This window comes from Amphiprion ocellaris, chromosome 17 (assembly GCF_022539595.1).
Source record: "Amphiprion ocellaris isolate individual 3 ecotype Okinawa chromosome 17, ASM2253959v1, whole genome shotgun sequence".
Lineage (NCBI taxonomy): Eukaryota > Metazoa > Chordata > Actinopteri > Pomacentridae > Amphiprion > Amphiprion ocellaris.
This window is the reverse complement of record NC_072782.1, coordinates 2,036,102-2,058,086: the sequence shown is the minus strand read 5'-3', so window position 1 is coordinate 2,058,086 and position 21,985 is coordinate 2,036,102. Positions and strand designations below refer to the sequence as shown.

At 39.8% G+C, this 21,985-nt stretch overlaps 2 protein-coding genes across 4 annotated transcripts in view; one reads left to right on the top strand and one right to left on the bottom strand.

The window, feature by feature from the left end:
- Nucleotides 1-13,149, bottom strand: part of palm2akap2 (palm2 and akap2 fusion) — a 107,611-nt gene extending 94,462 nt beyond the window's left edge. For 2 of the 3 annotated variants that reach the window (XM_055019088.1, XM_055019089.1), the window contains exons 1-2: nucleotides 13,003-13,149; nucleotides 1,446-1,497 (exon numbers count right to left, since the gene is read on the bottom strand). In XM_055019088.1, coding sequence (XP_054875063.1) covers nucleotides 1,446-1,497; nucleotides 13,003-13,046 — 96 coding nt within the window. In that variant the 5' untranslated portion in view covers nucleotides 13,047-13,149. The remainder of the gene's footprint in view (nucleotides 1-1,445; nucleotides 1,498-13,002) is intronic. The other variant, XM_055019090.1, reaches the window with a different exon arrangement.
- Nucleotides 13,005-21,985, top strand: part of plppr1 (phospholipid phosphatase related 1) — a 93,412-nt gene continuing 84,431 nt past the window's right edge. The window contains exon 1 of the mRNA XM_055019091.1: nucleotides 13,005-13,033. The gene's annotated coding sequence lies outside the window, so the exon portion shown is untranslated. The remainder of the gene's footprint in view (nucleotides 13,034-21,985) is intronic.

Sequence of the window (21,985 nt, the reverse complement as noted above, 5' to 3'; positions counted from 1 at the left end):
ACCTCATACACACCAGTTGTTTTGAGGTTTGGAGAGTTAATAGCAATCTTTGCTGTGTTTAACTCAGGTTGAATATTCTGCAGCATTTATAAAACGTAGCTTTAGTTTTTCTTGGCCTCGTGTAACAAACCAAAACCAATTTATATGATCCATTAATCAAATCTTTTGTATTGTTTTGGCCAACGTTTATTTTCTACTAGGTCTATTATTGTCCCATCCAGCCGTGAGAACTTTACGCTGTCGTTCTCTGACTGCTTTAACTTCATGCAGCCTGGTACGGCCTCCATGTTTCAACGTGGCCAAAATAGTTTCTCCATCTGCTGCTGCTGCTTCTTTTCCCCCCACTAGTGCGTCTGAACGTGCCTGTGTGTGCCTGTACGTCTCCAGTGTGTGTGGTATGCTGTGGTTCCTCGCTGGCGCCAAATTTAGTCCCAGGCTCTGAAGCCCGGTGTAGCCATCCCTCTGAAGTCCTGTCAGCATCGAGACGAACACTTCCACAGAAATATCGAAACGTACTCTAAGACCACCTCGCAGCTGAGCTTCCCTCTACGCTGGAAAGCGGATACACCTCAAAACCTCAGACATCTGGCCACAGAAACTGCACTGGTTTTTCCACCAACTTCCCCGTGAGTTTGTCCCCCCACTTCCCCAAAAAAAAGAGACATGGAAGAAGATGAAAGCCGACACGAACAGCAAGACAAACAGCAGCAGAATGAGAGGGAGACGAGCACGTTACAATCAGTTGCAACAAAAACTCACTTTGTTTTATGTGATGAAAATGGGCGTAGGAGGCGATGTCATGCTGCTGGGCACATTCACTTTTTAATTTACTGTGCAGAAATCGGTCAGACGTCGAATGTGCTCAATGCAGAACTGACATGCAGCGCACGGTTTATTTTTATTCCAGCTTTTATAGCCTTGGCAAGCACTTAGCCTCCCACCACAGAAGCTAATCTGCTGAAACATAGACTCTGTATTTTGCAAGTCAAGTTGGCAGCAGAGCTTCTGTTTAGGTTTCTATGACATAAAGTTAAGACAACCAGGCTTCAGCCCAGCAGTCACCAGGACTTCTAGACCTGTGCTGGTGGTTTACGTCATCCGATTCTCTGAGTCAAAGTTCAGTTAGCTTCAGCGTGAGGCGAAAAGAGACAAATTTGATTACAAGGGTGCTTTTTCCTGCCATTTATGTGAGTTTGAATGGAAAAAAGTGGATCATGACTGACTTAATAAAGTGACTAGAGAGAGAGAGAGCATGGCAGAGTTGCAGGAACTCTGAGGTGCCAGACAGTGAGGTGAGACACTGCTGTGAATGACAGGAAAAAAAGGGGATGAAGTCGAGGTGACAGTCACGGAACAAAAGTCACAGACAAAACAAACAGACAGAAAGGTCAAAAAGAAGAGAGAGACAAGTGGTGCACAAACAGTTTTAAAAGCCACTGACTTACCGCCAAAGCCTGCAGCCTCTCTTTGTGGAGCTGAGCCTCCTCACACGACATCCTGGAGGGGGAAGCAGGGGAGAAGGGGGGTGAAAGGAGAACGAGAGGTGAGATCCTGGGAAGGCAGAGAGCTGCAGTCCCTCAGTGAGAGGTAAAAGAGAGAGAGAGAGGGGGGAGGGAGGTGGAGGAGAGAGGGAAGAGAGAGCGAGAAGGTAGGAGTATCCAGACGAGGTCCTTCCTCAGCGATAATCCAAGCAGAGGGAAGAAGCAGCTCGAGCCGAGAGGAAGCAGAGATCTCTCACTCACTGGCCATGTACCTCACACTCGGCCCACTGCTCGCATTCTCTGCCTCTCTCTCCGTATATCACCCACTCTTTCTTTCTTTCTGTCTCTCCTCCCATTTGTCCCCTCCCTCTCTTCTTTAGGCATGAGCCATGTGTGATTAAACAGCTGGGAGGAGCAGCTGAAGAGAGGGAAGGAAGGGAAGGAGGAGAGGAGCATGGAGGTAGAGAGAAAAAAAAGGAATGAAGGGAGAGAAAGAGGAAGAGCAAAATAAAAATTGCAGAAGTCAGGAAAAAGGGAAGCAGAGGAGTAATTTGTCATATTTGAAGGCCCTGAAGGTGAGCAAGAACAGATGAGAGAACGGAAAATGAAAAGTTTGAGGACTAAAGAAGATTCTTTTTGGTTTTATCTTCTGTCCCGCAGCTTGTTTTTCCTTAATGTTAACACTGACTTGGATGAGATAAATCTGAACATCATCCCATTATCATCACTGGTCATGTTCTCAAATAACTCATGGGAATTCAAAGCAAAGTTTTGCAAAATAAGCTTATTTCTACTACCTGCTTTGGAGTGAATCAGGCTGTCTAACGTTGTCAGAAGGTGGCGCTATGGACTACATCACACAAGACTGTAATAAAAAGAGCAGAAAAGCAGGAAACTAAATCAGCTGTTTGTCAACTGCTAAAAAACTTGGAAAAAACAAACTAAACTTTGGCTAGCTACAAGACAAGTTTGTAAGAAAACTTCAGAAATGGAAACAGCTGGCAGACTCGTGAGTTAAATGTTCGCTACATCAGAATTTATTGGCTTCCATTTTTAAAGTCACAAACCACATAAAAACTTCCTGCAAAATTTGAAAAAATGTTTTCGAACTTTGCAGTTTCCATGAACTTTTTTAACTTCTAACGCAATGCTTCAAATTGTGCATAAAAATGATGGAAACGTGGCTACTGGTTGCTCACTTCAATCTTCAATGAGGAGCAGCTGAATAAAATAAGCAAAATGTACATGAATGATCTTAATATTTCATATTTATTTTTAGTTTAGATATTGACCCTACAAGTTGCCATCCCATTTCCTGGTCTTTGTATTGGTGTACTATTTTACCAATAGATTTTTAGAATGTATTCACAGCATTTTTGTTGTTGCTTGTCTGACAATATGTTGGTTAGCTGAGTTTTTTTTTTTTAAAATGTGCTCTATAAATACATTTGCTTTTATTTTGTTTTGCAGTTTAGCTCTACTTTTACTGATTTTAATTATGGGCATTTTGTCAAAATCTGAAATCTCAGTACAAAATGTTGGTTACTATGCCATCCATCTATCTCTTATATCTACACTACTGGTTCAACAGTTTGGGGTCACTTAGAAATGTCCTTATTTTGGAAAGAAAAGCATTTTTTCCAATGAAGATAACATTAAATGAATGATAAATCCAGTGTAGACGTTGTTAATGTGGTAAATGACTATTCTAGCTGGAAACGGCTGATTTTTAATGGAATATCTCCATAGAGGTACAGAGGAACATTTCCAGCAACCATCACTCCTGTGTTCTAATGCTACATTGTGTTAGCTAATGGTGTTGAAAGGCTAATTGATGATTAGAAAACCCTTGTGCAGTTATGTTAGCACATGAATAAAAGTTGGAGTTTTTATGGAAAACATGAAATTGTCTGGGTGACCCCACAAATTCCCCTTGAAACTGCAGTGGATTGGTTGGTAGCGCACAGATTTATGCTTCTTGGGTTTGATATGTAGCAAACCAAAGGACTCAACAACTTGCAACGGGGCTTTATGTTATCATTACTCTTCAGAATTGCTTTCCAAGTTGAACATATGGCTGATTTACTCCGATGAGTCAACCTGCCATTGGGTAAAAGTAGTTTCAACAGTGTTTGAGCAGAATTGTTGGTGGGTTTGGTGAGACATGGACTTCATAGATCGGCACATTTAAGAAGAAACAATGGTGTAGAATGACATGTGAGCCACTTGAAGGCAGGATGGAATGGTTTTTATGCAAAAAATGCTTTCCAAATATGTAACTTTGAAGAGTTTTTTTGAATTTAATCAATGACCAGTGTTGCAACTAATGGTGTCAAAAGACTAATTGATGATTAGAAAACCCTTCTGCAGTTATTTTAGCACATGAATAAAAGTGGGAGCTTTAATGGAAAACATGGAATTGTCTGGATGACCCCAAACTTTTGAACAGTAGTGTATGTATAAATACACTGCCGTTATCCTGTGGATGGTCTGGGAGGGTTGGAGCCTTTCCCAGCTGACACTGTGCTTTAGGCGGGGTACATCCTGGACCGCTCGCCAGTCCTTTGCGATGCCAACACCAAGAAACAGAAAACCATGCGAGCTCACACTCACACCAAATCCACAAATCTGCTATGTAAGTCTTTGGACCGTGGGAGGAAACCGGAGGAAACCCACACATGCAACCTCCACGCAGAAAGGCCCCAGTCGACCAGCAGGTTTGAACCTACACACTGCTAACCGCTGATCCACCGCGCTGCCCACTGAGAGCACAATGCAAGCTAATCACTTTAGCTATCTTTCATTTTCATCGGCTGAGACGCTATAATGAACACAGGAACTGATTTTAAAATAACATTCCTCAACCGCAAACTTGAGAAATCGCAGTGAAACATGAAAGCGAAAGAAAACCTTGTTGTCATGCTTTCAAGCAGCTGATCGTGCTGCATTATGAGTGATTACATACAGAGATTTGCTGCTGATAACAGCTGTTGCTGTGCTAATGTGGTTGCTGCTAGCACGCTTTTCTGGGAGCATGGGTCAAGCCGTATATCGCCGTCGCTTAGAGGAGAGAACAAGTGACTAAACCTGCACCATTGCGTTTCTACTATCATTTTGAGATGATTCTGATCTTATGGTAGAATTGGAGGAGACTACAGGTGGTTTTCCCGCCCACACAGAAGCAATCCTGCAGCTGAGGCCTCAGCTTCTATTTCTGGCCGCTCTGGCCGCAGATTTATTCCAGCGCCTATCAAAGTGACATCAATAGAAGCCTCCTACTTCAGATAAACAGGCACAGGAGGGAGAAAAATGCAAAAACTAAGACAACTGTGTCACTTCTTCACATCAGTGGAACATCTTTGGAAATACAAACTGCAAAAACACGGACTTTGAAAGGCTCTGGCAAAGCGGAGTTTGTGTAAATGGGTCACTATTACCTGCGTCCCAATTTTCTTTTTCTCTGTTTTTTAACTCTCTAGGTTCACCTGAGCTTCATCCATTCGTCTTCTCCCAACTCTGACACCATTTTTATTTTTTTTGTCTCACTTCCCTCCTCTTCTTCAGTTTTTCTTTCTTTTACTGCCCTCTTTTCCAACACTTCGTCTTTTGTCTTCCCTTCCTCCCTTCTCACATTTCTCCCAACATCCTTGAATTTCCCTCAGGATTAGTAAAGTATCTATCTATCTATCTATCTATCTATCTATCTATCTATCTATCTATCTATCTATCCCACGATGCCTCTCTGCCCTCCATCCCTCGTTATTTCTTCCTTACTATCACCTCACCCTCATCACTTCTTGTTCTTCCTTCCATTCCTCAATACCGTCTTCATAATTTCTTCACTTTCTCCATCTCAAACCTTCCTCTCGTCCCCTTCTTCCTCTTTTCTCCATCCCTCCTTCCACAAACCAGACGTCCTTATAAGGACAAACAGCAACAGCGGTCCTGGCCGACTCTTTGGGGAATACAAAAGCATGTAACACACACACACACACACACACACACAGACTCACACACACAGACTCACACACACAGACTCTCTCACACACACACACACACTCACACACACACACACACACACACACACACACACACACACACACACACACACACACACACACACACACACACACACACACACACACACACACACACACACACACACACACACACACACACACACACACACACACACACACACACACACACACACACTGACATAACTGCCACTGCATTACTCCAACAAGAGAGCGAGAAAAAAAGAGTGTGTCATAAATAACTGCAGCTGGAAAGTATCTGTCCTGTAAAGTCGCTGAGCAGCTGCAACACTTGAATAAATCAGAAGTGAGTCGTATTCTGCTACACTTCTCATATTTACACATGAACTATGAAACACTGGAGGTTCGCTGAGATTTTACTGTTTGGAGCTGCTCAAAGTCAAGCGAACAGTGAAGGTGAACGTGTTACTGTATCGTTTCCATATTCACACACACAAATGTGTTGCGTTGACGTTTCTATCTGCCGCTCTTCTCCTCAGTTTCATCATCGTTTATGCACAACAGTAAAAATGTTTTCTCCTCTTTAGTTTTGTTTTGCAAAAATAAGTACATTTTTACAAAGTATTTACTTATGTTTTTGTATATCTGATTACACTGATCTAGGTGGATGTTTAAAGCAGAGGTACAGTAGAACGTTAAAAAAAAAACTCTTCTTAAAATGTACACAGATAAACTCTGCTGTTAAAAAACTAGCTAAAGAGTTGTACATTACATGCAGTTTCCATTTGTATCTCTTCTATTTAATCCCCTGAACCACTGTCAGCTGTAAAAGGAACGTTACCTTTAAAACTTCTAAAAAATGACTCCATTAATCTGGGCTAGAACCCATAAAAATGGAAAGAATCATCAGATTTTCCATCTTCTGACAGTCCTTGAATGCGGCATGCAGTTCCCTGAGGCGAAACAATCCCACCGCTGTTTGTCTTAACCAGATTCTTTAAAAAAAACTAAAAATCCTGCACTCCTCAGCGTAATGGTGAAGCATTAGTGACTCAGCTGTGAGCAACGGTCAGAAACTTCAGGGACTTTTAGCATGAACTCAGATGAACTGCAGGCAGTGTTTACACAGAGCAGAGAGGAAGATCACATTAAAATGTAAATAGCAAACTATCTATTGTGTGTTTAGTCACCATTTTTACTCCAATATCGGCAACATATGCTGGAAAAATGGTGTACATGTTGATTCCATGTTTTTTTCTTCACTTTTTGTCAAATAAATAATCAAAGAAATTAGGGATGTCTGGTATTATCAGCCATAATGTTGCCATAAAAAGGTAATAACTGTCAATATCGTGATCATTTTTTTTGCCTATCATGAAAACCGATACAATAATGCCTGGATTTCATCAGCGTTTACTGGACTCATAGAGGGAGAGACGGAGAGTGTTAACTGTTTGAGACTTTTTAAAAAAAAGGCACATATATGGCATTTTTTCTATAACTTGAGTTGAAGTAGTTTTCTTATTTTGCACAGACAATGTTTCCATCTGAAAGCCTTGTTGTATTTGAGAATGCATCCAATGGGGCATCACAATAAAATCAGGCATGATGTATTAATTCCACCACAAGAGATATGTGATATTACCTAAAATTAATTAAACAGCCCATATCGGTTATTGCCAAAAAAAGCCAATATCGGACATCCCTAAAAGGAATTCAACTTTTGTGTGATTTATGCCATTAGAACTTTGGTACACTGTACAAGACATTTTTCATGAGCCATTTCTGAGTTCTCTCTACTTCTAGTCATTTCCATAGAGGTGCAGGACTTTATATCGCAGTGAAAAATGAGCCCACAGTGAGTAAAAATGTAACGCTTAGGGTTTAAAAGGGTTAACTCCTAGTTTAAGTTTCTATTCTGAGGTTAAACTCCTCGAATAGCAGATGTAACTCATGTAAACGAGGGTTTTTCTGCTTGTTTTTCTAGATCAGCTGCCAGGTGCTTGTATGCCACTTGCTCATTCTAATGGTATCAAATTAAGTTTTTTTCCGACTCCTTTCCCCAGATACTCTTTTAGACCAAACTCTGCTGCACATTTTTAGAGCACAGTGAGTTTACTACACCGCTATACCTCAAGAATAACATGACTTCATCTTTAACATGGAACATACAGGTTTTAAGGATCTTAGTAAGAAGTAGCTGAAAGAGTCTGGCAGCTCTGACAGTTTCTCATCAACTACGTCACAACACTGGCTTCCCACAAATCCGAACTTCTGCATTATTCTCCTCCTTCATTAAACTTTCTATTTTACTTCTTTCTTCTCAAGTTCTATTCCCTGACTTTCCTTCAACTCTCTCCTCCTTCCCTCCCCCCTCTCCTGCTCCTTCGTTAGCGACGCTGGTTCGGTCGTCATTGGAGACAACAGCATCATTGTTCCTCTGCATCGCCACGACGACGCGATGACCTCACTGCACAGCCAGCCCAACAACCCCGCCTCCCCCCCCATCCACCCCAGCCCAGAGGTAATGGCCTCCAGATGTGGAACCAGAGGCAGGAAAAGACGCACACATGCACGCAGAAGTGTAACAACATGCAAAGTGTGAGTAGGAGGGAGAAAATATGAGCAAATATGGACAAAGAAAGCAAGTCAGAAGAAACTGAGCGTGTGCGTTTGTGTGAGCGTTGAGTACTTCCACATTTCAGTTCTCCCCAAAATAAGTGAAACACACTAAGAGAGCAACACTGGGCTCTTCTGCAGACTGACGTATTGTATGTGTGTGAGTGTATGAGTGAGAAAGAGGAAAAAAAAGAGGAGGGGAAGACTAAAAGCAACCCAAACACAGACATATTTGTAGCTATGGGACTGCCAGACCTTGATCTCATTCATATTTTATGCATCACTGAGGGAGGCTGAGTTGCGTTTATGTGTCTGTCTGCATAAACATTATTAAAAAGCATTAAGTCCCCCCCCCCCCCCTTTTTCAACCTTACCCCTAATTCTGCAGGTCTGTGTGTTTATTTTGCAGTTACGAAACAGTTCTTAAGTCTAATTGCAGGAGTTGAAGCGTTTATAAAGGTCAGTCTGAACTTCTGTTAAGTCATCAGATGTTGGCGCTTTTCTCATTGATGTGAGTGCATCTTAGAAAAACTGTTTTTGTATGATTTATGGCTTTCTAACTTGATAACAGAAGACAAAGCAGCTAAATCCGACTTACATTAATACAAAGTAGTAGAGATATACTGTAACGCAAGCAGAGCCTCTTGTTTTGCCCACAATCATTAAAATTGTATAGAATGACTCATTAACCCAGTTCACACAGAATTCACAACTGAATGGCAAACTAGGCACCATATACATAATCAGGAGGAGCTCCATAAATATTTGAATCAATACGTAACTCCTCTTATAACAGTTATTAAAGGTGGGGTCAGCAATCCAGTACATTGTTTGCTTAATTCAGTGAATATTAATCATAGTTTGCTAGATTTTGCACAGGACACATTGGAATCTATCAAAATACGCTAACTGGCTAAGATAAATGAGAAACAGTAAAATGAACTTCATGCAGATTAGTTTGTTTTTCTGTCTGCCTCCTCCTACACTTCAGTCTGTTCTCTTCCAGATGTTTTTACATCGAGAGAAGAGAGAGCCCATGGATGTATTTCAGTGAATGTATATGCATAAGACATTCCTTAAAGTATGTTAATATGCGTACAGATGAGTTTCAGACACTATCACCACCTCAGCCTACTCTCTGGGCTCCCGCTTTCTCTGAATGTCATTGTTTTTGAAGTTTGCACCTCTCTTACGTAATTTATTTTACGATTCATGTTATGGTCTCTTTTGGGTTTATGGAGATAATCTGTGTTCTATGTAAAAGAAATGTGGGCTCATTAAAATGGATCATTTCAGCTGAAGAAGCTACTATGTCGTGTAGGAGCTTTGAGGAAAGAGATTTCGTTGTTTGGGTAATATATTCACTTTTGAGACTGTTGAATTGACCCATCATGTCTTTTTTGTCTATTTGTGTCTATATTTAGCATTTTGCATTGCTTAATAACTCTGCAAATCATATTCAACTGCATTTGCTCCATAAAAAAATACATGAATTTGTACTTGTTTACTACATCATTATGAATTAATCAGATTTAATCCATAAATAACCAAAAATAATTCTTAATAATTCATAATTTAAATTAAAATCAAAACAATGACCGACACCATGATGATAACTGCTAAAATATCAATATTTAATGCCCTTCCTGGGTTACAAACTGATCCCATCCCCATTAGCTTCTGTTCCCTTTAAGACTTTCCTGAGTGTAATAAATAGCAGCAGAGAAATGGCCATCTGCCACTGTGGTGTCTGCAGTCTACATGACCACAAATACTACTTCTGCTGAATCAGTGGACAACCCACAGCGAGCGCAGAGTCCGCTGTGATTAACACGAGCCCACAGCGCAGAGGAAACCTGTGTGAAAAAGTGAAGCAGAGACAGGGTGTGATAGATCGGCTGAATCACCACTGCGCTGCCTTATTTTGCCAATTATAGCATTAACTATTAATGCACCAGCAGGTCGGCTTCACGCCTCGCTGCCTCCTCCCCGCCGGCCTCCTGGGTGCGGTTCTGACAGAGGATGCAGGAATCAGTGCGAGCTGTCAGTCAGGATGCACATCGACAGCTGATGAGGCTCTTAGCTTTTGGTGATCCGCAGAATACACAGCTGGTTATCATTCAAAGCAAAGACTTCCTCAGCAGCTACTGACCTGCAGCATCCTCAGGGCTTTCAGGCTTTTCATTTCTCAGCAAATCTGTGTGATTAACATAACTAAGGATCAGTTTGGCTGATTATTGGCCAAAAAATGCTACTACTTTGGCTCTGCTGCAGCTACCTCTCTGTATTTATAGTCACCATCGCCCACAGCCCTATCTGGAGGAATATCTTATCAACACTGAAGGATACATATTGAAGTATTCTCTTTTTAATTAAACACATGTAAAACAAACACATTTCAGGGACGTTTTGGATTCCTGTTTGTGTTATTGTTAATTCTATCGTCACCAAGAAATGCATTTTAGTTCCAGTTTATTTTTCTCTTCTATTACTAATAATCAGCATCAGTCCTGAAAAAAACATATTGGTCAAAACCTAATATTAATATGCATACATGCATAACATCTGCACAAATTGTAACATCTGTGACAGACTGCGTGTGCAATTTTGCAACAAAAAAAAAACCAAGATGTTCAAATTGCACAAGTCCCTGAATTACACCAACTTTTTGCAGGAAGTATGATTATGTGTCTTAAATGCCTTCACACAGACTCCACATCATCAGAATCCAACACAAACAGGCTTTAATTTGAGACTTATTCTGAGTTTCATTTGTTGCTGTATTGCATCCACATGTATTTCTCTATCAAAAGTGGCATCAGAATACTTCACAGTACAGCTGCAAGGTTTTTAAGCGAACTTTTGAATGTTTCAAGAAAGTGCAAAACTGTGATTCTCTATGAGAGGAAAATGGAGAGAAGTGTTGAGGAACTGTTTGCAATTGGGATAGTTCTAATTATTCTTTTATGTCAGCTGATGTCAGCCATGTTTCCTGCTGCACGGACACCAAAGAAGCTGAGTGAGTCAGCTGAATGTTTGCTATTGTGGAACTTAAAAAAGGTGTTTTTATCTCCCATTATGCACAGGAACTGTCGTTACAAAATGTCAAGTTTTGCTGTTTGCATTAATATTTGTTTTTTATGCAATTCTTGAAATATATAAGAAATCTGTCCACACAAATTCACATTTTAGCAACAGTACAGTACAGTGCAGTACTTCTGCAACACTAATAATGACCTCCTTTGTCCTGCTCTTCACTAGATTTAAGGAAGATTAACTCAAGATACACAGCGGTTGATTCTTGAACTGGCTGGACACATTGTTTGATTTTAAAAAAAACACAAATCTCACCTTTTTGTGACCTTTTTTCATTTGCTGTTTCAGTCATGTAGTATGAAACTTTCCTGCACATATTCATGGTAAACCGCCGAAGATTTTCTGTACTGGTTTGCATTTTCCAGACCATCATTTGGACATACTTTCTATGGTGATACCTGAGTGTCTCCATGACTGTCGGTCATCTGACTGTTCTTTCCACTTCGTTCCCGCAGTATAATTATCAATAAACCACTTTCTCTGTTTTCTACTCCTGCTTTTTCATTTCAGCTGTCACTTAAAACTGGAAGCCAGGTGAATGAAACTTGCTAGCCTAGCAACATTAGGGCTACAAACAACCCACAATGCAACCCTGCCTCTTAAAGCAACAGGCAGCAACACCTGATCAGATACTTCAGGTGTGTTTGAGGAGAATATCTGGTTGAACGAAGCTTGAATGTTAACTCACACTACATCATTTTCTGAACAAGGAAGGGTTGTGTTTGGACCAGAATGGAAATTTCTCTTAAATATGTACGTAGAATCTAAACATTCTTTGTCTAGAATGCAGCAGAAGAGTGGGACTGATATGAACAGTCTGCTGATGTGGAGTATTTCTGGTCCTCCAGGGAAGCAGCATCATAGACCTGACAGTCAGCAGCTGCAGAACCAGAGTTCTTTTTTTTTTTGCCATTTGTCTTGCTGGGGTTTTCTGACTGCATTAGACAGGAATGAAAATTAAAGCTCTGAATCTTTTGAGGTTGATTTTGATTCTCTGTTGCTGAAACGAGCATAATTAGGGGTTGCCAAGTGACTTTTCATGTCATTATCTTCTTGTCTTTGCTCCTCGTGGGCAGCAGAACATGCACACACACACACACACACACACACACACACACACACACACACACACACACACACACACACACACACACACACACACACACACACACACACACACACACACACACACACACACACACACACACACACACACACACACACACACACACACACAACAAAAAAAGGGAAGAAGGGATCTGCAGCATGGCGGACTGAGCTGACACAGAGAAGCCGGACCAAGCCTGCAGCCTCCACCTTGACTGGAACAGCATCACACTTCCACACCTAATGCACACACACTCACACACACTCTACTGTGGATGTGCTGCAGTGGAGAGCAGGAGAAATGAGGGCTGGTTTTCTAGAAGGCAGAGAGAGGTGGAGGTGGACGGAGGGAAAGAAAAGGAAAATAGGGCAAGAGAGTGGCCATGGAGGGAGGGCTGGTGTGCAGAGAGGTGAGATGTATGCGGAGGGAAGTGTGAGGGGAGGAGTGTACACGGTGTACCGCGTGTCTCCTCTCCAGTCATGACTGAGCAGCAGCCTCACCATGACGGAGCTCCCGTTCCCATGACAACCCCGGCTGTCAGATGGAGAGGATGGGAGAAAGAGAAAGAGGAAGAGAGAGAGAGAGAGAGAGAGAGAGAGAGAGAGAGAGAGAGAGAGAGCGGTTGGAAGGAGATGCGGGCCGAGGAGAGGCGCGATGGTGGGAAATAGATAGAAAGATTAGAAAACGAGGATCTACTCACGGGGCGTTCGCCGTGCCGTTCCTCTGCAAAGGTGTGTCTGACATGGCTGCTCTTCCTCCCGCTGTCCTCTGGTGTCCTTTCAGACAGAGTTGTGTCCTCCTCTTCTTCCTCCTCTCCTCCTCCTCCTCCGCCTCCTACCTCCCCGCCTCCTTATCTCCTCCTCCTTCTTCTTCTTGCCTCCTGCCTTGTTGGTGTGTGTTTCGTTACGCCAGGATGTGTCAGAGCAGCTGCTTCTGTCGCTCCTGCATCACCTCGCTCTGCTGCTGGCAGGAGGCTGGAAGCATGTCTGTGTGTGGATGTGTGTGTGCATGAGAAAGAAAAGGAGAGGAAGAGAGAGAATGAATGGTCTCTGGTGTGTTATTTTTGGGTATAAATGTGCAGGTGAAGCTGTCAGTGACGAGAAAGAAAATAGAGGATCTGCAGTGAGAATGAAAGAGACAGAGTCAGTAGGAGGGTGGATGATGACAGGAGGAAGGATGGTGAGACAGACCAGAGGAGAGTGCAGGACAGAGAGGAGAGAGGATGGTGGAGAGGCAGCAGGGAGATGGAGAGAGCCTTTAGGGAGCGATGGACAATGAAGGAGTGGCCAACCTGCATCACTGAGAGTAACCTTTCCCCTTCCAGTGTGAGGAGGGATTCGTTTAAAGAGGCAGGAAGGATGCTCAGAAATATCCATCTGTCGGTAAAAACAGGAGCTGTTACCAGTAGGTTCCAATGTCTTGTAACTTAAAATTGAGGTTTGTAAGCTTTAAGAAGGCTGACATATCACACAAGTTCTGTTACAGTCTGGATCTGTATGATTTTCAAGATCATGAAGAGTCCAGATTTCCATTCAAACACCCGATCTTATGCCAGGCTGGAATGTTAATATCCAAAAAAGTTCATCTAAAACTGTAGCTTTCCAATGAATGGAAGCATTAGGCCGACGCTCTGACGATCCCCTTGTATTCATCAACATAAAAAAGTTGAAATGTTTGATTTAACCCAGGGGTTTCAAACTCATTTTAGTTCAGGTTTCACATTCAGTCCAATCTGATCTCAAGAGGGCTGGACCATTAGAATCAGAGCATAATAACCGATAAATAACCGAGAAAAAATGCAAAACAATGCGAGAAACAAAGCGACAAAACAATGAGACAAATGACAAAAGTCAGACAAAATACAAGACAAAAAGCGACAAAAACAAGACAAAATATTACAAAAACGAGACACAAAATGACCAAAGCAAGAAACAGAACTAAAATTGAGATAAACGACACAAAACAAAAGAAAAAAAATTTGACAAAAAAGTTACAAAGCTGCAAAAATGAGACAAACAATGACAAAAGTGAGAAACAAAACAACCAGCAAATAGACAAACAATGCAAGCAAGACAAAAAAAACACAAAACGACAAAAACGCTCCACAAAAGAATGAATAAAGCAAAACACAAGATGACAAAAATAAGACAAAAAACACAAACGAGACAGAGGAAACTCTCTGAAACTCTCTGAAACTTTTGTAAATATCTTTCTTGGCAGTTTTGTATGAATCGGCATATTTGGAGCACTTTGTTCAAAATCACACCAGTTACATTTCTGTGCAAATGCTCAGTTCTAACATTTTTAGGAAATCATTAACTGTCATCAAATCGTGCTTCATTTGTACAAACTACTACCTTTGTAACGTTTTTGAACAATTCGTGAAGTCTGTCCCATGTTTGTACTAATTATCAGTTATGTAAGAAAAAAAATCAACTCTTTCACATTTTGAAATGAATCCTATCACATTAGTACTAATCACCAGCATTTTTCACCAGCATTGCAACATTTTTAAAAGATCATAACAACAAATCATTACATGTTTTCAACAAATTATTTTTCACATTTTTGTGTAATGGCACGGTGTTTTGAATGACAACATGTTACGTCTTTCTTTGTCTGTAAATGTGTGTTAGTGGGAAGCCTGGCATTGCAGAGCTTATCATGTCTTACCTTTACTTTGCAGCTCACAGTTCAGATGGTTCAGTTTCCCAGTGATGTCCGTTAAAAATGTAGGGGCAAGAATCCACTCAGTGTCCTCAAGCAGCAAGATGTCTTCCCCTTTGGATTGCAGGAACTCTTTGATTTCGGGCAACAGTGGCAAAAAACGCTGCAAAACTGTTCCCCTGCTGATCCATGGAGTTTCTGTGTGTAGTAACATGTCACCATGTTCAGCTGACAGCTCCTCCAGCAGCACCTTCAATGTCCTGGTTGTTTGGCTTTGGAGCCATTTATGATCTTCCATCTTCTGGATCACCTCTGCATCGTACAATGAAGCCTGCATGGCGACCCGTCATGGAGGAGCCCCGTCCGTCGTAACTAAAACAACCTTTTCTAATGGTACATTTTTATCCACGAAGAAACTTTTCACCGCGTAGCAGATGCCAAAGCTGCCTTTAAGTCCCGTGTTTTCCTGTCCATAGTGCGCATACAGTCTATATGCGCTACCAGGTGGCTAGTTAGCATGGAAGCTTTGTAGCGGCTAAAGTCGCGTCTCTCCACATTGTGCCGCTTTGCCGACACAATAGTCGCCCCGCAAATACATACATTTATCTTTCACTATCGTGAAAAGGAACTCTTCCTCCCAGTCATCGTAAAAATAGCGTTTTCTCTTTCACTTCTCTGCCATGTTTTGGGGGTAAAAACCACAGCTAACTTCCCAAAGTGTCTGCGCCCGGAAGCTTCAGCAGAGTGACGTGGTGGTTTGACATGCGCAGTGAACTTTGACTCGGACAAGGTCAAAGTTCATTTACACCGAAGACGTTTTTGTTTTTTAAAAAATTATAATAAATATTGTAATTTAAAATCTGCATTAATGTAAGTATTTTTGATTTAGAAAGAACAGCAACTATAATTTTTTATAAGGAATTTCATGGTGAGTAGTGTTATTTTTAGAACATGTGTAGAGGGCAACTCACATGGTCTCTGCGGCAACCAGGCGCCTGTGGCCACCGTGTTGGCTACCCTTGGTTTACAAAATAATCCCGCAGGCGGGATTGGACTCTCTGGAGGGCCGCATGTTTGACACTCCTGCTTTAACCCATCAACAAAAATGAAACACTTGGCATTACCCTTACCCTACCTTTTTTCTAAGTTACAAAAAAGTAGAGTTTAATAAGAAAATAAAATAACATTTTATATCTTTAAAATGATCCACTTCAAGAAACCTGCTGTATGACTGCAAAAATGAACTATATACATCAACCTGCCCATACTGTGAGTCTTTTTGCATAAATGTACATTGACTTACCTTAACGTTCTGCATTCTAATTAGACAAACTAAATGCATTATAAAGCTTCCACATAATCTAAAACCCTGAAACACATGATGACTACACATTGAATGAGTGCGTTTCAGTTTAAATGTCTGTAGGAAAACGCAACACATGGTCCATTAAGAGTCCTGAACTACAGCATACTGAAAGATAATTTGAGCTAAATGTCCATAATTGTGTCTCGCCGATCATAACAAAACTATAATGCATTCTCTAATCTGTCTCTCAATGGAATCATTTACAAACAGACATTCCTGGCAGCAGTTAGAGGTGGAGAATGACACATATCTGAATGATTGAAAATCTAAATTGTGTAGGATTTACAGACTGTTTGTACAATCAGTCAAACTGCAAAGTCTGGAAAATCTTTAAGGCAAACACAAGCAACCTGCTCACACAAAGAAGTTGAATGTAGGCGATGCAGATATTACAGACATCTGCAGGATAGAGCCGACTGATGGCTTCTGGCACGTCGTCTCATTTCTTTAAACAGAACTTCTCCTCTGATAGCATCTCAGCGCTAACAGGACTAGCAGCTACTGTAAGGGCGGTGCAGTGGCTACTGTTTAGTCTATGGGGACTCGCCTGAGATATTTAACCAAACACGAAGCTCAGCAGTCTTTTTATTGGTCTGTAACCTGCAGGCTGAGCATTTAGTAGCTGTGACTGGAGGGCAGAAGAAAGCACAATCTCTTCTTCTGTCTTTCTCCTGGTAAAATCATATTTATTAACCCTGCTACTAAGCTCATATGGTGCTTTTTTATACACAATTGTTATAAAGTTTAGGGTCACTTAGAAATGCCCTTACTTTTGAAAGCAAAGCTGTTTTTTTCAGTGACGATCACGGCTAGAGGTCTGTGGTTTTACCAACAAACATAAATGTTGTGGCTCATTTTACATCCCATTGATTAAACTACTAAAGGTTAAACTAAGTTGCAGGAATCTGAAAGCTGGAAGTCATTTCTGATAATTTAGATCAGGGGTGTGAGACTCCATTTAGTTCAGGTTCCACATTCAGCCCAATCTGATCTCAAGAGGGCAGGACCATTAGAATCACAACATAATAACCTATAAATAAATAATGACAAAACGAGAAACAAAGCGACAAAAACATGAGATAAACAACAAAAATAAGACAAAAAAACAAGACAAAAAACAACAAAAACAAGACACAATATTATAAAAACGAGACACAAAACAACTAAAAATGAGACAAACAACACGGAACAAAACAAAAAAGAGACAAAAAATTTGACAAAAAAGTTACAAATCGACAAAAACGAGACAAAAAATGACAAAAGCGAGAAACAAAACAACCATAAAATAGACAAACAACACAAGCGAGATAAAAAACAGAAAATGACAAAAACACTACACAAAAGAAAAAATAAAGCAAAACACAAGGTGACAAAAATAAGACAAAAAACACAAACGAGACAAAAAGGAAACACAAAACGACAAAACGAGAAACAAAATGACAAAAACGAGACAAATGACAAAGTCAGACAAAACAAAATATTACAAAAATGAGACACAAAATGACAAAAGAACAATGAACAATCTAGTATTTTACTTTATAATCAAAACAACTTGTCCTGGTCTAGAAATTATTTTAAATTTATAGTTTTACTAATTTACAAAATGCAGTTAATGTCTTCTCTGGAATTTTTACACTTTACAAAGTCGTCCTACGGACTGGACTGGAACTTCTGGAGGGCCAGTGTTGGTCCGCGGGCCGCATGTTGGACACCCCTGGTTTAGATTGTATAGTATTATCTCTGTGAAGATCCTCAGTCATCCAGGTCATGGTGATTTGTACGTCTTGGGTTTGATATGTAGCAAACCAAAGGACTCAACAACTTACAGATGTGGCTTTATTTTATCATTACTCTTCAGAATTGGTGTCCAGGTTGAACATATGGCTGATTTACTCCAATAAGTCAACTTACTATTGAGTAAAAATAGTTTCAACAGTGTTTGAGCAGAGTTGTTGAGGGGTTTGGTGAGACATGGACTTCATAGATTTAAGTGGAAACAGTGGTGTAGAATTACATGTGAGCTATTTTAAAGCAGGAGGGAATGATTTTTATGCTAAAAATGTTTTCCAGATATGTAACTTTGAGGAGTTTTGGGGAGTTTAATCACTGACCAGTGTTGCATTTTAATATTATGACTTCCATTCCAGCATTCTCCTTTGTTCAACACATTCTTCCTTCCCTTCAATCATTTCACTTTTTTTTTCTGGAGAGAACTTCCACATTTGAGCATATTTGTCTTTGGAGGTTTTAACAGATGAACCCTGATGTGAACAGGAATAACTTTCTATCTTTTCTATGAGCTTATTCTGAGAGAACAACTCAAACTATTTCAATTGAAAATGCACATAAAAGAAGAAAAGAGTTGAAAAGGAGAAAAAAGAAGGACTCAGTTGACTGCATTGGGACCAATATTGCCAGTGAATGTACGTGACCTTGTGAATGTTTGTTTTCTACCAGCATGCCATTCTCCCCCCACCACTGAACAGACATCTCTTAAAGCACCAGGACGTTTCACATTCCTGCCTGTCACAGATTTAGATGTTTACACTCGTAGGGTTTCTTCTGCCTCCTCTCTTTCCCCTCCTGACAGGTCCGTGTGGTTATCATGTTGCTCGGTATGTCAGTTATTCAGAGGCTGCTGGTCAGGTTTAGGTAGTGACCTTACATGGGCATCATGAATGCACCCGCTAGCCTTCAACGCTCTCACGCTCATCAACACTCACTCCCGGCCTGCAGTTCTGACTTCTGAGTCTGTCGATGGACTATTAGAGCGCTGAGTGAATGCAGCCGGCAGCAGAATGTGGATAAAGAACAGATTCCTGTTCACCATCCACCCAGATGACTGGACCAGATGGACTCTATGAGGAGATGTTCTCATAACTGACTTCAACTCTTATGATTGTTGTTGTTGGTGTTGTTATTGTTAATAATAATAATACATGTATTTATACAGAACAGTTTAAATACAAAGTTACAAAGTCTTTAACAACAAATATATTTAATAAAAATAATAAGAACTAGAATTTAACCTTCTAACCTTCAAAAAGAGCATATTGTTCATAATAATGATAATAATAATAAATAATAATAACAACAATAATTATAATAATAAAATAACAACAGCAATAATATAATATAAATATAATATTAATATAATGAAATATAATAAATATAATAATCTGATATTATATATTATCTGATTATTATATTTATTGGTTACTCCTTATCCCAGATAACTAGAAGAAATCTAAAATGCAGCCCAACCAAAGCTTGGTTCTTAGAAGGTTAAGATGAAAGCCTAATTAAATAATTTCAATAAATAAATAAATGCAGTTGTTCATTTAATGTGTGAATGTCCCAGTAAGGATCAATAAAGTTAATTTAATTTAATTTGATTTGATTTAATTTAAATTTATCTTGTTTTATTTTTATATCTATTCATTTTATTTAATTTTGTTTTACTTAATTTAATTTAATTTGATTTCGATTTATTTTATTTATTATTTTACTTTGTTTTATTTATATTGTATTATTTTATTTCTGTTCGTGTTATTTTATTTTATTTTATTTTAATTACCCTACATTAAGAAAAAGCTCAACAGTAAAAAGTGAGTTTTGTGTGCAGTATTGTTATTTTCCACATTCAGATGAGCTTGTGCTATCTATAGAAGAATCTGTCAAAAATCAGTGGTACTTGTGTATATTTCTCATCTGTTTTTATGTTTTTGTACTACCTCCAGTACTGTTTTAACACTGCAATGTTCCCGCTGTGGATCAATAAGGGATTATCTAATCTTATTTAAAAGATGATAGTGAGTTTTACAGTCCAGGGTCAGGAACAACAAAGTCCAGCTCACCTGTAGTGACATTTCAAGAATCAGGAATCCTTAATAAGGCTGTTAGAGGACCTCCAGCAACAATCAGGCCAACTGGGAGCAGATTCTACCATCATTCAAGGATTTAAAGGAGGCAGAATAATCCTAAAATCAGTTCTAAAATTATCCTGTAAAGGGCAATAAAAAGTGTTGGCGTTCTCCTGCTGATACCAGAATAAAGTGCATGGATGACCTTTTCTAAGTCTGTAGAAGGAAAGAACAATCTGATGTCTGTTAGCTGTCTGAGCTGGATAAAGCAGGACTGCAATATTTTTATCATCTGAGCATTAAAGGGCAAACCAGAGTCAAAAATGACACTTAGGTTATGAATATTATTAGATGAATGAATGAATAGTAAGTTGCTGTTTATTTAATTGTAAATATTTCAAAATGAGTTACATCTGCGTATCTATAGAGCACATTTAAGAAAATAAACAGACAAATAAAACGTACTGCATGCATAACCCAGTTTGATGACAGTGATAGTGGTTTTTCTTTTAAAATATGGACTATACTGCCATCTGGTGGGTTTTTGAAGTCATTAGAAAATTTCTGGTTGAGGATAAGATAGGCAGTTGGATGCAAACAGCAGTGAAAATATCTATGTATTTTTGTAAATCGAATATGGGGTGTCACTCTTTCATATTTTATATATAATACGGGATTTATGATTGTACTGAATCTTGTCTTATCCTTCTCACTACAATTTGTTGCTATGCAAAGCGAAATAAAATACTGTCATTGGTCATAAATGGTTAAAATAGCCAACATATAAAACATAAATGTTGTAATCTGAAGATGTGGCCTGTAAAGAAGGAGTGGTCTGCACTACCTTTAATTAACACCGTGACTGTAACTGGACTTGCACTGTCAAACGACATCCAGCAGAGGACGCTGCTGGCCAGACTTTAAAGTAGAGTTAACGCTACCTTACTACTTTTTAAGACTGTTAGAGGATCAGCACAACATATAAACGTGATCTCTCCAAGATTTTTCTCTTATCACCGCTGTGATTTTTAATGTAGACCCTCTTTGATGTCACCATTACATGCATGTATAGCTGAACTGATGCTGTAAAAAAGTAGCTGAGAGATGATCCAGTTTTCTATCTTTTAGTTCTTTACCAGCTGATGTGATATTCATTAAAAATGTCATGAATTATAGAATATTTAACTTAATTGACCGAAAACTAAAACATGTCTGTGAAAAATACATAAAAATCTCCTACAAAGATTCAGTTTTGACTTGAAAGCTGATGTTGTGCTCTCATGATATTCTAGGTATTTCATGAAATAAGGCCTACATTGTACGTAAGGTCCTGTTACTTCTGTTTCATGTGGTATCAGACACTATTTTGTGTTCTGTGCAGTTTTTACAGCAACTCTGTCAGGTCAGATCCTTGTACATTCAGACAGACAGCGAGACACACTTAGAAAAATTGACAGAGACGAGTGGTTTCTACTTTCCGCTCCAGTGGGTTTTGCTTGTTGAAGAAAGTCTTTTAGCTTAGATAAGCCAACTATGCCACAGGAACCACAGCTGGGATTTACTCTGACCCACTTCAGCACTGCAAACCGTTTTTTTTTTTAAAATTACAGTACATATCTGACATCTACCTTATATGGAGGACAAAAGGGGCTTTAAATAAATCAAAATGCTCTAACCAAGGTGCAACTGGCAGGGATGAAAAAATTAAGCCAATGCTACAGTTCCACAAATGGCCACTAGAGGCTTTCTCCAGTAGGGAATAAATCCCCATAGACCACCATGTTAAA